The sequence below is a fragment of the Cebus imitator genome, unplaced genomic scaffold, assembly GCF_001604975.1.
Source record: "Cebus imitator isolate Cc_AM_T3 unplaced genomic scaffold, Cebus_imitator-1.0 Scaffold281, whole genome shotgun sequence".
NCBI lineage: Eukaryota > Metazoa > Chordata > Mammalia > Primates > Cebidae > Cebus > Cebus imitator.
In genome coordinates this window covers 3,213,999-3,227,824 of record NW_016107596.1, presented here as the reverse complement: position 1 = coordinate 3,227,824, position 13,826 = coordinate 3,213,999, and the positions used below count along the sequence as shown (strand labels likewise).

The following is a 13,826-nucleotide window of genomic DNA, read 5'->3' as shown; positions in this document are numbered from 1 at the left end:
TTTCTGGAGAGGGAGTCTTACTTTGTCGCCTAGGCTGGAGTGCAGTGGTGCAATCTCGGCTTCCTGCAACCTCCACCTCCCTGGTTCAAGCAATTTTCCCTGCCTCTCAGACTCCCAAGTAACTGGTATTACAGGAGCCCACCACCACGTCTGGCTAATTATTGTATTTTTTAGTAGAGATGGAGTTTCTCCATGTTGGCCAGGCTGGTCTTAAACTCCTGAGCTCAGGTGATCCACCTGCCTTGGCCTCCCAAAGTGCTGGGATTATAGGCGTGAGCCACTGCATCTGCCCTTTATTTTTTTATTTTTATTTTTTGAGACAGGGTCTCACTCTGTTGCCCAGCCTGGAATGTAGTGGTACAATCGTGGCTCACTGCAGCCTTGAACTCTTGGGCTTAAGCAATCCTCCCACTTAAGCTTCCCAAGTACCTGGGACCACAGGCACACACACTACGCCTGGCTAATTTTTTTTATTTTTATAGAGACAGGGTCTCAAGTATGAGACCCTGCTGGTCTCAAGCTCCTAGGCTTAAGCAATCCTCCTGCCTCAGCCTCCCAAAGTGCTGGGATTACAGGCATGAGCCATCAGGCCTGGCCAAGGAGGGTCTTTTGAATGGCTGTAGGTCATTGGTTTTTCTGGACCTCTCTTCCAACTTACATGACCCTGAAGATATGGGTTGTCATAAGTTACCTGATATCTGCTGCAGCTGGCCTTAATATCTCTCCAGGCTTCCCAATCTCCTGCAAACTTATATATACATATGTGTATGTGTGTGTGTGTGTATATATATATATATATGTATGTGTGTGTATATATATATATATATATGTATATGTATATTTATTCAGGCAGTACAGGGAGTTAGATCTGTAACTGAACAATCAATTGTGATAATTCACTACTTTTGGACTAACATCTTGCAAACTACCTTTTTTTTTTTTTTTGAGACGGAGTCTTGTTCTGTCACCCAGGTTGGAGTGCAGTGGTGTGATCGTGGCTCACTACAAATTCCATCTCTCGGCTTCAAGCGATCCTCCTGCCTCAGCCTCCCTCGTAGCTGGGACTGCAGGCACATACCATCATGCCTGGCTAATTTTTATATTTTTAGTGGAGATAGGGTTTCACCATGTTGGCCAAGCTGGTCTCCTGACCTCAAGTGATCCGCCCACCTCCATGCCTCCCAAAGTTCTGGGATTACAGTCATGAGCCACCGCCCCCTGCCCTCTTGCAAACTTCTTCATGTTACAGTTCTTATGCCTTTTTTTACTAGTGCATTTTTCTCTGAACTTTGAACAAAACAAGCAATTTTAGGGGGAGCTGTTTCTTCTATTTCACAAGTGAGTCACGTATGTGGAGACTTTGAAGCTTTTACTGATTGCATGAACTAGAGCTTGTAGGTACTAGTCTATGGCTAAAGAATGGGGAAAAGGGCCAGTACCGTGGCTCACGCCTGTAATCCTAGCACTTTGAGAGGCCATGGCAGGTAGATTGCTTCAGCCCAGGAGTTCGAGACCAGCCTGGAAACATAGACTTCATCTGTACTAAAAAATTTTTGTTAAAAAAAAGAATGGGGAAGAGGCCAGGCACGGTGGCTCACACCTGGGAGGCTGAGGCGGATGGAACACCTGAGGTCAGGAGTTTAAGACCTGCCTGACCAACATGGTAAAACCCCCCATCTCTACTAAAAATATAAAAATTAGCTAGATATGCTTACTTGACCCCAGGAGACTGAGTGCAGTGGGCTGAGATCCTGTCACTGCACTCCAGCCTGGGCAACAGAGCGAGACTCCGTCTCAAAAAAAAAAATGGGGAAGCTGACCAAGGACAATAGTGGATTAGTGCCAGTTTCAGTAACCTGCAGCAAGAGTTCTTATGTTTTATGGGTTGTAGGCCTCTTTGAATCTAGTGAAAGCTGTAATCCTCTTCCCCGAATGCTCAACACCTACAATTTCAGATTCATTGTTAGGGGGTTAAGGATCCTTCCTGGAGCATACAATATATGGTTTAATGAATTACATATAGGGCCTGTGGCCTAGCATCACATATTCCCAGCACGGAATAATCATCACTGCGGTACATGTCTTTCCAAGTGACCTCCCAGGTCATGGACCTCCTAATTCTCATCCTCAGAACCCCAGAATTGTCTTTGTTTTCTGGTCTCCTTCTCTGTGCAGGTTGAGCGCATTGAAAAGAGATGTCTGGAGCTGTTTGGCCGAGACTACTGTTTCAGCGTGATTCCAAACATGAATGGGGATATCTGCGGCCACTATCCCCGGCACATCGTGTTCCTGGAGTATGAGAGTTCTGAGAAGGAGAAAGACACGTGAGCATCATGTGACCGTAGTGTGCATGTCTGGGGAGGCCCTGGCAGCTAATCCCTATGGCCAGGAAGTCTGCAGCTGGGCAGGGCAGACTCACTTTCCTCAGGTGTTAAGCCTTATTGGCATTTTTATTTACTTCAAGGTTGGACAAGTCAGACTGGCAAGGTGGCATGGCATAGAATGAGGGGTTGGGAGTAACCACCCTTGATTTCTCTTTCACTTCCACCCTAGAGCTCATTGTCCTATGACAGCTAACTTCACACTTCACTTCTCTGAACATCAGTGTCCTTTTTTTAGAGTGTGGGTGGGAGGTACACTGTGTCAAGACAGGCTTACTAGCATTTACCATATGTAGCACTTAAGAGCCTAAGGTCTAGAGTCAGACTGTCTAGAGTCGAGTTCACGTCCTGGATTCCCCTGTTGCTGGCTGTGTAACGGATGCTGGGCAAGTTATCAATCTACTTTGTCCTTAGTTTTCTTATTGGTAATTCTCTACCTCATGTTAATTAGTCCTTTTAAGGACTCATTAAAATTTGAGAAAAGTGGTAGTGCAGTCCAGACGATAAATAGGGCTGATAAAAGCCTGATATGTATGTTTTAAGAATTAGAAATAAAAGCTACCATTTATGGTGAGCAACCTGAGTACCTTATGTGGGATAACAGTTTATACCAGAACAGAAAGCTTGGTGCAGGATGTGGCCTCTGGGTAGTTGGTGAATGGTATAGTTGCTATTGATAAGTAAGCACAGCATGAGGCTCTAGGAAGTGCTATATGTTGATTTCAAAGTTTGCTCCCCTAATCTCCCTACTTCCTGCTGATTTTAAGGGAATTTCAGGAGCCATTGTCAGCGCTCTCTGTGAAATCCTAGCCCCGTGGGTGAAATGTTGTGAGTACCACCACAGTAGTCGTGCTGAATAGTGCAGTAGGCCCTTGCTACTCAGTGCAAGGCTATCAGTGCACTCGATAACTTGTTAGAAACGCAGAAGCTCAGGCTCCAGAGCCACTAAGCCAGAATCACAGCAGAGCAAGATGTCCAGGTGATTCAAATGCAATACCAGGTTTGAGAAGCGCTGCTATAGGCCAGCTGAGGAGAATGGTTAATTCTGCCTGGTGTCTGTGTGCCTGGGAATAACTGGAATTAGAAAAATGAGTGGGAGTTTCCCTAAAATGTCCTTAGGAATCAGCTTATATAGGGTCTTAATCATCAGGCCAAGGAGTGTGAACTTGTGGATTGTGTGTGGGTATCAGTGGTTTTACTGTGCTAGGAACTCCTGAGTACTTACTAAGATTGCAAATTCTCGGCCTGGCATGGTGGCTCATGTCTGTAATGCCAGCCTCCTTTGGGCGGATCACCTGAGGTTTGGAATTCGAGATTAGCCCAGCCAACATGGTGAAACCCTCTGCATCATAAATAGAAAAATCAGCCAGGCGTGATGGTGGGCACCTGTAATACCAGCTACTCTGGTGGCCGAGGCAGGAGAATCACCTGAACCCAGGAGGTAGAGGTTGTAGTGAGTCGAGATAACACCAGTTCTCTCCAGCCTGGGCAACAGAGCAAGAGCAAGACTCCATCTGAAAAAAAAAATTACAGATTCTAGAGCCTCTCCTGGGCCTTCTGAATCAGAATTTCCAGAATCTACATTTTATGAGAGCTCCCTTGATGTCTTAAATACACTATAGCTTGAGAACAGTTGCTGTAGGCAATGGGGAGCCAGAGAAGGTTTACAGCAGAGGAACAAACCCAGTAGGAGTTGTTTAAGCACTAAGCCTTAGTTTCCTCATCTGTAAAGTGGGGATGTTTGTATAAGTGCCTGTTTCGGCCAGGTGTGGTTGATCACGCCTATAATCCCAGCACTTTAGGAGACCGAGCGGGTGGATCACGAGGTCAGGAGATTGAGACCATCCTGGCCAACATGGTGAAACCCCATCTCTACTAAAAATACAAAAATTAGCTGAGTGTGGTGGCAAATGCTTGTAATCTCAGTTACTCAGGAGGCTGAGGCAGGAGAATTGCTTGAATCCAGGAGGCAGGGATTGCAGTGTGCCAAGATCATGCCACTGCACTCCAGCGTGGTGACAGAGTGAGACCTTGTCTCAAAAAAAAAAAAAGAGTGCCCATTTCACAATGTTATAATAGGGTTCTCTAAGAAAAGAATGTTAAGGACTCTTGTATATAGATCACAGAAATTGTATCCATGCTCAGTTGTGTAACCTAGGAACTCGGGATCTCCAAGCCTAAAGAATTAGGCTTTATTATGGCCCCATTATTTTATGGTTCTTAGATCTTCCCTAATTCCTCCTTCCAGAGCTAGGTAAACTTAGTTTTGTTCTTTTCTTTCTGATGTCATCTTGGCTCACTGCAACCTTTGCCTCCTGGGTTCAAGCGGTTCTCCTGCCTCAGCCTCCCAAGTAGCTGGGATTACAGGCACAAGCCACCACACCACCTGATTTTTGTATTTTAGTACAGATGGGGTTTTGCTATAATGACCAGGCTAGTCTCAAACTCCTGGGCTCAAACAATCTGCCTGCCTTGGCCTCCCACAGTGCTGGGAATACAGCCATGAGCCACCACGCCCCACCAGGTAAACTTAGTTTCTGTAAACCTTTAAGCTAAAGCTTCTGAACAAGAGGGATTTTTTTGTTTTTTGATTTTTGTTTTTGTTTGCTTTTGCCTTGCCCTTCTCCTCCTCCTTCTTCTTCCTACCCTCTCCAGTGCTGGCTGGCTGGTAGTTTTACCTCTGTGCCCTGATGATGGTATTCTTTTTTTGTTTTTTGTTTTTAATTAAGACAAGATCTGGAGTGCAGTGGCATAGTCATGGCTTGCTGCAGCCTTGATTTCCCAGGCTCAAGTGATTCTCCCACCTCAGCCTCGCAGGTAGCTGGGAATACAGGCATATACCACCACTCCCAGCTGATTTTTTTAGTAGAGACAAGGCCTCACTACCTTGCCCAGGAGGGTCTCAAACTCCTGAGCTCAACGGATTTCCTTACCTCGGCCTCTCAAAGTGTTGGGATTAGAGGTGTGAGCCACCACACCCAGCAGAGTGGTTCTTTTCTATGTTGATTTTGTGAGTGAATCAACTGGGGATCTTACCTGAAGTGGGGCCTGAGATTTGGCATATTCTAACAACCTCTCAGGTAATACCAAATGTTACCCTATGGTAACATAATAGTACATTGAGGAACCTAGTCGTGGTTGCCTTGTAGAAGCTTTTTCTGGAAGGAAACAAGTTTAGTGTTGATCCCTTAAAGAGAAGGAAACTAATATTTATTGAGCACCTGCTGTTTGGCAGGTGTTAAGGATTTACACACTAGCTTACTTAAGCCCTACAACTACCCAGCGAAGAAGACAGTATCACCACTCTTTTATAGATGAAATTGAAGCCCAGAGAAGTAACTTGCCTTTGCCCAATATCACAGGGATAATAAGCAGAGTGAGGTTAAAAGCTAGATTTCCTGATTCTGTTCTATCCACCTGTCTGCCTTTTCTTTCACCACCACGGGCTCTCCCACCTTGTCTAGCAGAACCTTTCGGTCAGGCCAAGGCCACTAAGGAACATCATTAACCTTAGAGGAGTTTGTTTTTATTTTTCACTCCTTGCAAGGCCTTGAAGTGTGACTGAAGTGATAATTGAGTGAGTGATGCCTACTTGTTGAAAGCAAGGACTTTGGGTATGTTTGGGTGGGAAGAAATATAATTTTTTGCTTTTTTACTGTCTGGCTTTGTTGTTACTCATATACTGAATAGACTGAGCTAAACAGGGTAGAATTGGATTTAAGCAATGTTTTGGTCCTGTTAAGGAACCTCTCCAATTTGGTTCATAATCTGGGAATAGAAGCCTGGGCAGGGATCTCTGAATAGCCAAGACGTGTTTGTCAACAGTGTTCGTTCAGGTGCGGCTGTGTCGTAGATCCCAGGGATCGAGTTGGAAGCCAGATAGATGAAGTCCTTACCATTAGGTCTAGTGGGAAACAGAGTCCAAAGAAGAAGCAACAGCAGTCTAGTAAGAGATGGAATGAGGGGAAGTACAGGTGAGGCACTGTGGAATAGTGATTAAAACCATGGGCCCAGTGGCCACCCACCAGGGTTTAGAATCTCAGCTACCCTGTTTACCTGTTCTGTGACTTTGGGCTAGAGATTCCATCTCATTAAACTGCTTCATCTGTAAAACAGGGTTCGTGAGGCCTGAGTGAGATCATGTAGGTGTAAGCTGTGCTTTGTGCCTCTTACCTATTAAATAATAGCAGCAGTAGCATTTATCTCAGGAAGTTTGGGTGCATATCATAGGAACAACCAACCTAGTTTGGTTGTTTTGGTAAGTACCAAACCAGGTTGATTGGGAAGGCTTCCTGTTGGAAATATGTGACATGTGACAACAGCATTTTCTTCTGTATTTGAAAATAGTTTGGCCGGGCATGGTGGCTCATGCCTGTAATCCTAGCTACTTGTGAGGCCGAGATGGGCATTTCATTTGAGCCCAGGGGTTTGAGACTATCCTGGGCAACATGGTGAGACCTTGTCACACCAAAAAATACAAAGCATTAAACAGGCGTGGTGGCATGTGCCTGTAGTCCCAGCTGCCTGGGAGGCTGAGGTGGGAGGATCACCTGAGCACAGGAAGTCAAGGCTGCAGTGAACCATGATCACGCCACTGCACTCCAGCCTGGGCAACAGAGGAAGACCTTGTCGGGAAAAAACAAAAACAAAATCTCACTACCTGGTAACATCTTGCCAGAGATTTCAGTGCATACATTACAAATGTAAATACAGAAGCCTACATTTATTCCTTCAAATGTGAGTATTATGTGCCAGACACAGCTCAGTGTTTAGCACTGTAATAAAAGAATCCGAAGGACAAGCGATACTAAAAATAAAAACAGCAACTAATGAGAGAACAGAAACTGAATTGATTCTTGATATAGGGGAACCAGTAAAGGAACCACTGGCTGGTGTAACAAGAAAGGGTGGGTCATTACATTAAAAGACTCGCTAGAGGAAAATGCTGATGTTCTCCACCAGGGATTTTTTTTTGTTTGTTTTTAACAGAAGTTTGGCATGAGAAATCCACCTTGGTTTTGAGGAGAGAACTCTACCTGGGAAAATCAGATGTAGGCATTTAGGGTTCAGAGGGCTGGTGTGAGCTAAGTGAGAGTCCATTGCAACAGATGGTGCTGACCAGATCAGCGACATCGGCCGTGGGCTAAGTCAGTGGGAGGAAGGCCACTGTGGCAGTTCTAAAGGTGCTCGCTTTTATGTTCTCATGGAGTCTAATTAGGCAATTAATTGGTACTGTGGTGCCTTTTGATTTCATAGAGAAACTGAGTGAGGGGAAGGCAGCACACTCTGGTTCTCCATGAGCTTGTGTGCATAGGGCTGCCTGGTGGGTTGTTGTCACCCTCTGGGCACTTTGCAAAGGCATCCCCAGCCTTTTCAAGTTTGCCATTCTTCCTTCATTCAACAGAGAAAAAATTAATTACAAAAATTATACCTTATAGGAAAAGACACCATGGGAAGTTCAATCTTGTTTTTATATCCCTTTGTTCTCTTTCCAAGATCATCAAACTGTTGGTTCTAGTTCTTATTTGAAGTCTTCTTTTCAGAACCCCTTTTGTTGGTTGTTATATTGTCAAGCCACAATCACCTATATATAGTTATAGATATATCTATATATATATATAGTTATAGATCTATCTATCTATATATATATATATATTTTTTTTTTTGAGATGGAGCCTTGTTCTGTCGCTCAGTCTGGAGTGCAGTGGCACGATCTCGGCTCACTGCGGCCTCTGCCTCCCGGGTTCAAGCAATTCTCCTGCCTCAATCTCCCAAGTAGCTGAGATTCAGGCACCTGCCACCACGCCTGGCTAATTTTTTTTGTATTTTTAGTAGAGACAAGGTTTCACCATGTTAGCCAGGCTGGTTTTGAACTCCTGACCTCAAGTCATTTGCCCATCTTGGCCTCCCAAAGTGCTAGGATTACAGGTGTGAGCCACCCGCACCCGGCCTATGGATGTATTTTAACTGAGCATTCAGCATTGTTTTAAAGACTTTGTGTTTTTATTAACCCCAACAGCATCCATATGCAATTAAAGAGGTACCACAGCTATTTGGGAGTCGCTGATTTATTCCTTCTGAAAATAATATTTGGGTGGACGTGTACAAGAGGAGCTGTGTAATAACTTGCAGATCCCTAGAAGGATTAGGATGTGGAAGGAATTAAATTCCCTCTAGGAGTTGATCTGAAAGGTCAACTCTTTTAAGGAAGGAACATGAGTGTCTTTCCTTCCTACTACTTGGTTACTCTGCATAGCTGGGAAAGCTTCCTGCTCTAACTTTCCTGCCTCTTGTTTCTCTTGCTACCAGAAGCTCTGACTGGCTGATGTGAGCTTTGCCAAAGATTGGTAGGTGAGTTTATGAGAGTAGACCCTTATTTTAGGGAAGTGTGATTTGATATGGGTGTGACTTGCTGGAGCTCACTTCTAAACCTGACTCTTTCATGTTCTAGAAGCTTGCTTACCAAGCCCAGTGAGTTAACTATTGCACGTCCCTGTGTCACACAGGGCTTTTCTTTTGCCTCTTTTGCACTGTGTGCTGTTGGCTGTATGGACTGTGAAAGCAGAGGCTTTGAGCCATGTAGACCAAGAAATGTCATTTTATTTTGCCCTCTAAAACAGCGGTCCCCAACCTTTTTGGCACCAGGGACTGGTTTCATGGAAAACAATTTTTCCGCAGCAGGGTGGGGGAAATGGTTTCAGATGAAACTGTTCCACCTCAGATCATGAGGCATTAGATTCTGTGCAACCTAAATCCCTCACATGTGCAGTTCACAATAGGGTTCAAGCTCCTATGAGAATATAATGCCACTGCTGATGATCTGTCAGGAGGTGGAACTCAGGTGGTAATGTTCACTCGCCCGCTGCTCATCTCCTGCTCTGCAGCCTGGTTCCTAACGGGGCACAGACTTGTACTGGTCTGGAGCCCAGGGGTTGGGGACTGCTTGCTCTAAAAGACCATAAAAACCTGTATTCAGAGTTATGCAAAAAATAAATAGATAAATAATCACAAAAATGGTCCTGTGATTTCCAGAGAGAGTCCCAGGGCACACCAGGTCTTATCCTGGGCATTAAAAACTGGATAACCTAGGTCGGGCGTGGTGGCTCACGCCTGTAATCCCAGCACTTTGGGAGGCCAAGACAGGTGGATCTCCTGAAGTTGGGAGTTCAAGACCAACCTGATCAACATGGAGAAACCCTGTCTCTACTAAAAATACAAAATTAGCTGGGCGTTGTGGCGCACACCTGTAATCCCAGCCACACAGGAGGCTGAGGCAGGAGAATTGCCTGAACCCACGAGGTGGAAGTTTCAGTGAGCTGAGATTGCACCATTGCACTCCAGTCTGGGCTGGAGTGAGTTTCACAAGAGTGAAACTGTCTCAAAAAAAAAAAAAAAAATTGGATACCCTAGACATAATATCTAGTTTTCTGTGTATATTTCTGAATTTTTTTGTATGTCTTCAATTTACCTCACTTTTTTTTTTAATCTTAAAAGGTTCAGAAATCAGGGTGATTTAAGTTTTAATACCTATAATTAGCACTTTTTTCCTGAAAAACTTATTATATATCATGCCTGTAACCCCAGCACTTTGGGAGGCCGAGGTGGGTGGATCACCTGAGGTCAGGAGTTTGAGACCAGCCTGGTCAACGTGGTGAAACTCCATCTCTATTAAAAATACAATATTAGCCAGGCATGGTGGCTGCTAATTTTTGTATTAGCCAGCTAATACAAAAAGTAACCGGCTACTTGGGAGGCTGAGGCAGGAGAATGGCTTGAACCTGGGAGGCAGAGGTTGCAGTGAGCCAAGATTGTGCCATTGCACTCCAGTCTGGGCAATAAGAGTGAAACTCCATCTCAAAAAATATATATATATATAAAAATATATATATATATATATATCGATGATACAAAATTTAGGAATGACATTTAATTTCAAGCAAGTATTATATGCACAGATCTAGTATGGGGGTTTGTGTGAATAAACAGATGTACATAAAGTGCCCACTTCGAAGTCTGCTTGACCTGCCTCTCTTGCCTGTGTGTTAGGTTTGAGAGTACTGTGCAGGTGAGCAAGTTGCAAGACCTCATCCACCGCAGCAAGATGGCCCGGTGCAGAGGACGGTTTGTCTGCCCAGTAATCCTGTTCAAGGGCAAGGTAAGGCCATACCATAGTTTCATGCTTCAAGATTGTCGTCTGGGGTAACTGGCTTAATGCAAAGTATAGGGTCTTTTTTGCCCCTCAACATTTAGTAGCCAAACTTTGGGTGGTTACTGGGTGCCTCGTGTTGTTGGAAGCAATCCAGGGAAACAGACCAATTCTGACTGAAGGATGGTTCTAGGTAGGGAAGGGATGGTCACACCAGCATACCCCACCCCGTGTTCTAGAACCAGACTGCCTAGGTTCAGATCTTGACTCTTACTTCCTGCCTATGCAAAGCCTCCTTTTCCTCTCCTATAAAATGGGAATAATAATCACCTATTTCAAAGGTTTATGGAGTAGATTAAATCAAGTGAGTTAACATAGTGTTTGTTCATTCTTTCAATTACATAATAAACCAAGTATTTATTGTGTGTTATGTGCCAGGCACTGTAAGCAAACAAAAATCTTTATTCTCATGGAGATTATATTCTAAGGACTTTTGTTAATTTGTCTCACCAGTGTGGTTTCATTTTTACCTATCTTTTGGTGTAAGGGATGTGCCCATTTCATTGCAGATGAAACAAAGGCTCAGAGTGAATAAGTAACTTCCCTAAGTAGAGAGTACACGTCAGGGCAGAGGATGGAGGGGATTAAATGAGGAAGGCTGAACACTGAGAAGGAAGGTGGCTCTGTGTTTGCTAGGTGAGCCATTGTGATGTTAGAGTGGGGAAATCCCGAATGCAAGTAGCAATTTGGGGGAAATTGGTCCAGGAAGAATGGACGGATAAAGAAGGCTCAGAAGGGAAGGGGAGCAGGAATTCAGTCTATTCGTTTCTTTTTTTTTTTTTTTTTGAGATGGAGCCTCGCTCTGTTGCCAGGCTGGAGTACAGTGGCACAATGTTGGCTCACCGAATCCTCCTCCTGGGTTCAAGTGATTCTCCTGCCTCAGCCTCCCGAGAAGCTGGGACTACAGGCGTGTGCCACCACACCCGGCCCGTTTTTTGTATTTTAATAGAGATGGGGTTTCACCACATTGGCAGGATGGTCTCGATCTCCTGACCTTGTTATCCACCCGCCTTGGCCTCCCAAAGTACTAGGATTATAGGCGTGAGCCATCGCGCCCGGCCCCAGTCTGTTAATTTCGTTAGCTGGTGTCTGAGTGCCTCAGTGGTCAAGGGCAGGGCAGTGGGGAGAGACTGACTATTGTCTTAGTCCCTGGTGTGCCTTTTTTGTAAAGTGGGAAAAGAGCAATTGGGAAAGGGAGGTAGAAGGGGAGACTCTCCCAAAGGCTTTCTTGGGCAGATCAGTTTTAGGGAAAAGTATGTGTGGAAGTTAGGTCCTAGAAACTGATCTTAAAGGTGTTGTCATGTTGGAAAAGGTTTCATGTTCCCGGCAGTTATTGGAGCTTTTTTTTTTTTTTTTTTTTGAGATGGAGTCTCCCTCTGTCACCCAGGCTGGAATGCAGTGGCACAAGCTCGGCTCACTGCCATCTCCACCTCCCAAGTTCAAGCTATTCTCCTGCCTCAGCCTCCTCAGTAGCTAGGACTACAGGAGCACGCCACCACACCCAGCTAATTTTTGTATTTTTAGTAGAGACAGGGTTTCGCTGTGTTGGCCAGGCTGGTCTCAAACTGCTGACAGGTGATCGCCCTTCTTAGCCTTCCAAAGTGCTGGGAGTACAGGCATGAGCCACCGTGCCAACCTGCAGCTTCATTTTAAAGAATACCACTCTGTGCAGCACAGTGCTTGTCATTAGTTGCACAGGAGATACTCCAACCAGTGTTTTCATAGAACAGCAGTTTAAGGATATGCTTGTGAAAAGCATTCCCTGTCAAGTACTGCATACTAGATTCATGAAGTACATTGATAAATGTTTGCTGATATAGTTAAGGCTCTGAGAAGTCCTGTAGCAGAGAGGCCTGTGTAGTTTTGTCAAGTCAGACATGTGACTCACAGTAGACACTTAGGAACTAGTATGATCGTGGCAGCATTATTACCAACACTACCTTAGGGCCACCAACCTCTGCCAGGTTAAGGAAGAGAGCGAGGTGTATTAAGAAATGCTTGCTGGCCGAGTGTGGTGGCTCACACCTGTAATCTAAGCACTTTGGAGGCCAAGTCAGGCGAATCACCTGAGGTCGGGAGTTCAAGACCAGCCTGAACAACATGGTGAAACCCCGTCTTTATTTTTTAAAAAATAAAAATAAATTAAATAAATTAAAAAAAAAAATGAAAGAAATGCTTGCTTCCACAACCTAAATGTCCATCGACAGATGAATGGATAAAGAAAATATGGTATGCAATGGAGTACCATTCAGTGATGAAAAAGAATGAGATCCTCTCATTTGTTATCTGCATTGATAGAACTGGAGGTCATTATGTTAAGTGAAATAAGTGAGGCACGAAAAGACAGACTTCACATGTTCTCACTTATTTGGAAGCTAAAAAAATTAAAACAATTGAACTCATGAAGATAGAGAGTGGAATTAGGTTACCAGAGACAGGGAAAGGCTACTGTCAGGGGCAAGTGGAAGGAGTGGGGATGGTTAATAGGTACAAAAATATAGTTAGAATGAATAAGATCTAGTATTTGATAGCACAACGGCGTGACTACAGTCAACAATAATTTATTGTACATTTAAAAATAAGAGTATGATTGGATTGTTTGTCACATAAAGGATAAATGTTTGAGGTGGCGGATACCTCATTTACCCTGATGTGATTGTTACGCATGCTGTGCGTGTATCAAAATATCTCATGTACCCCATAAATAAATACATGTAACTACAAAATTTTTAAAACCTAAATGTTTCCAGCAGAAACAGAAAATGAAATACCACATGTTCTCATTCATAAGTGGGAGCTAAATAGTGGGTACGCATGGTCGTAAAGGTGGAAACAATAGATACTGGGGACTCCGGAAAGCAGAGAGAGGAGGAGGCAAGGGTTGAAGAATGCCTGTTGGTTACTGTGTTCCCCATTTGGATGATGAGTTAAATGGAAGCCTAAAGCCCAGCATTACACAGTGTATCCATGTAACAAACTTGCACACATACCCTCTGAGTCTAACATTTAAGGAAAAAGAAATGATTGTGTTCTGCCTCTTTCAAAACTTAGTTCAGTGTGGCTAGTGCAACTGAGGAACCAAGGGTTATATTTTATTTCATTTCAATTTAATTTTTAAGACTTGAAGTGGGGCCGGGCGCGGTGGCTCACGCCTGTAATCCCAGCACTTTGGGAGGCCGAGGCGGGTGGATCACGAGGTCAAGAGATCGAGACCATCCTGGTCAACATGGTGAAACCCC

The 13,826-nt window shown here is 44.3% G+C and overlaps 1 protein-coding gene across 4 annotated transcripts in view; it reads left to right on the top strand.

Annotated features, from left to right (window-relative positions):
- The window catches only part of MTMR14 (myotubularin related protein 14), a 52,652-nt gene that overhangs the window by 1,451 nt on the left and 37,375 nt on the right, over positions 1 to 13,826 (top strand). For all 4 annotated transcript variants that reach the window (XM_017501567.1, XM_017501570.1, XM_017501568.1 and 1 more), the window contains exons 2-3: positions 2,176 to 2,324; positions 10,428 to 10,536. In XM_017501567.1, the coding sequence (XP_017357056.1) occupies positions 2,176 to 2,324; positions 10,428 to 10,536 (258 nt within the window). The remainder of the gene's footprint in view (positions 1 to 2,175; positions 2,325 to 10,427; positions 10,537 to 13,826) is intronic.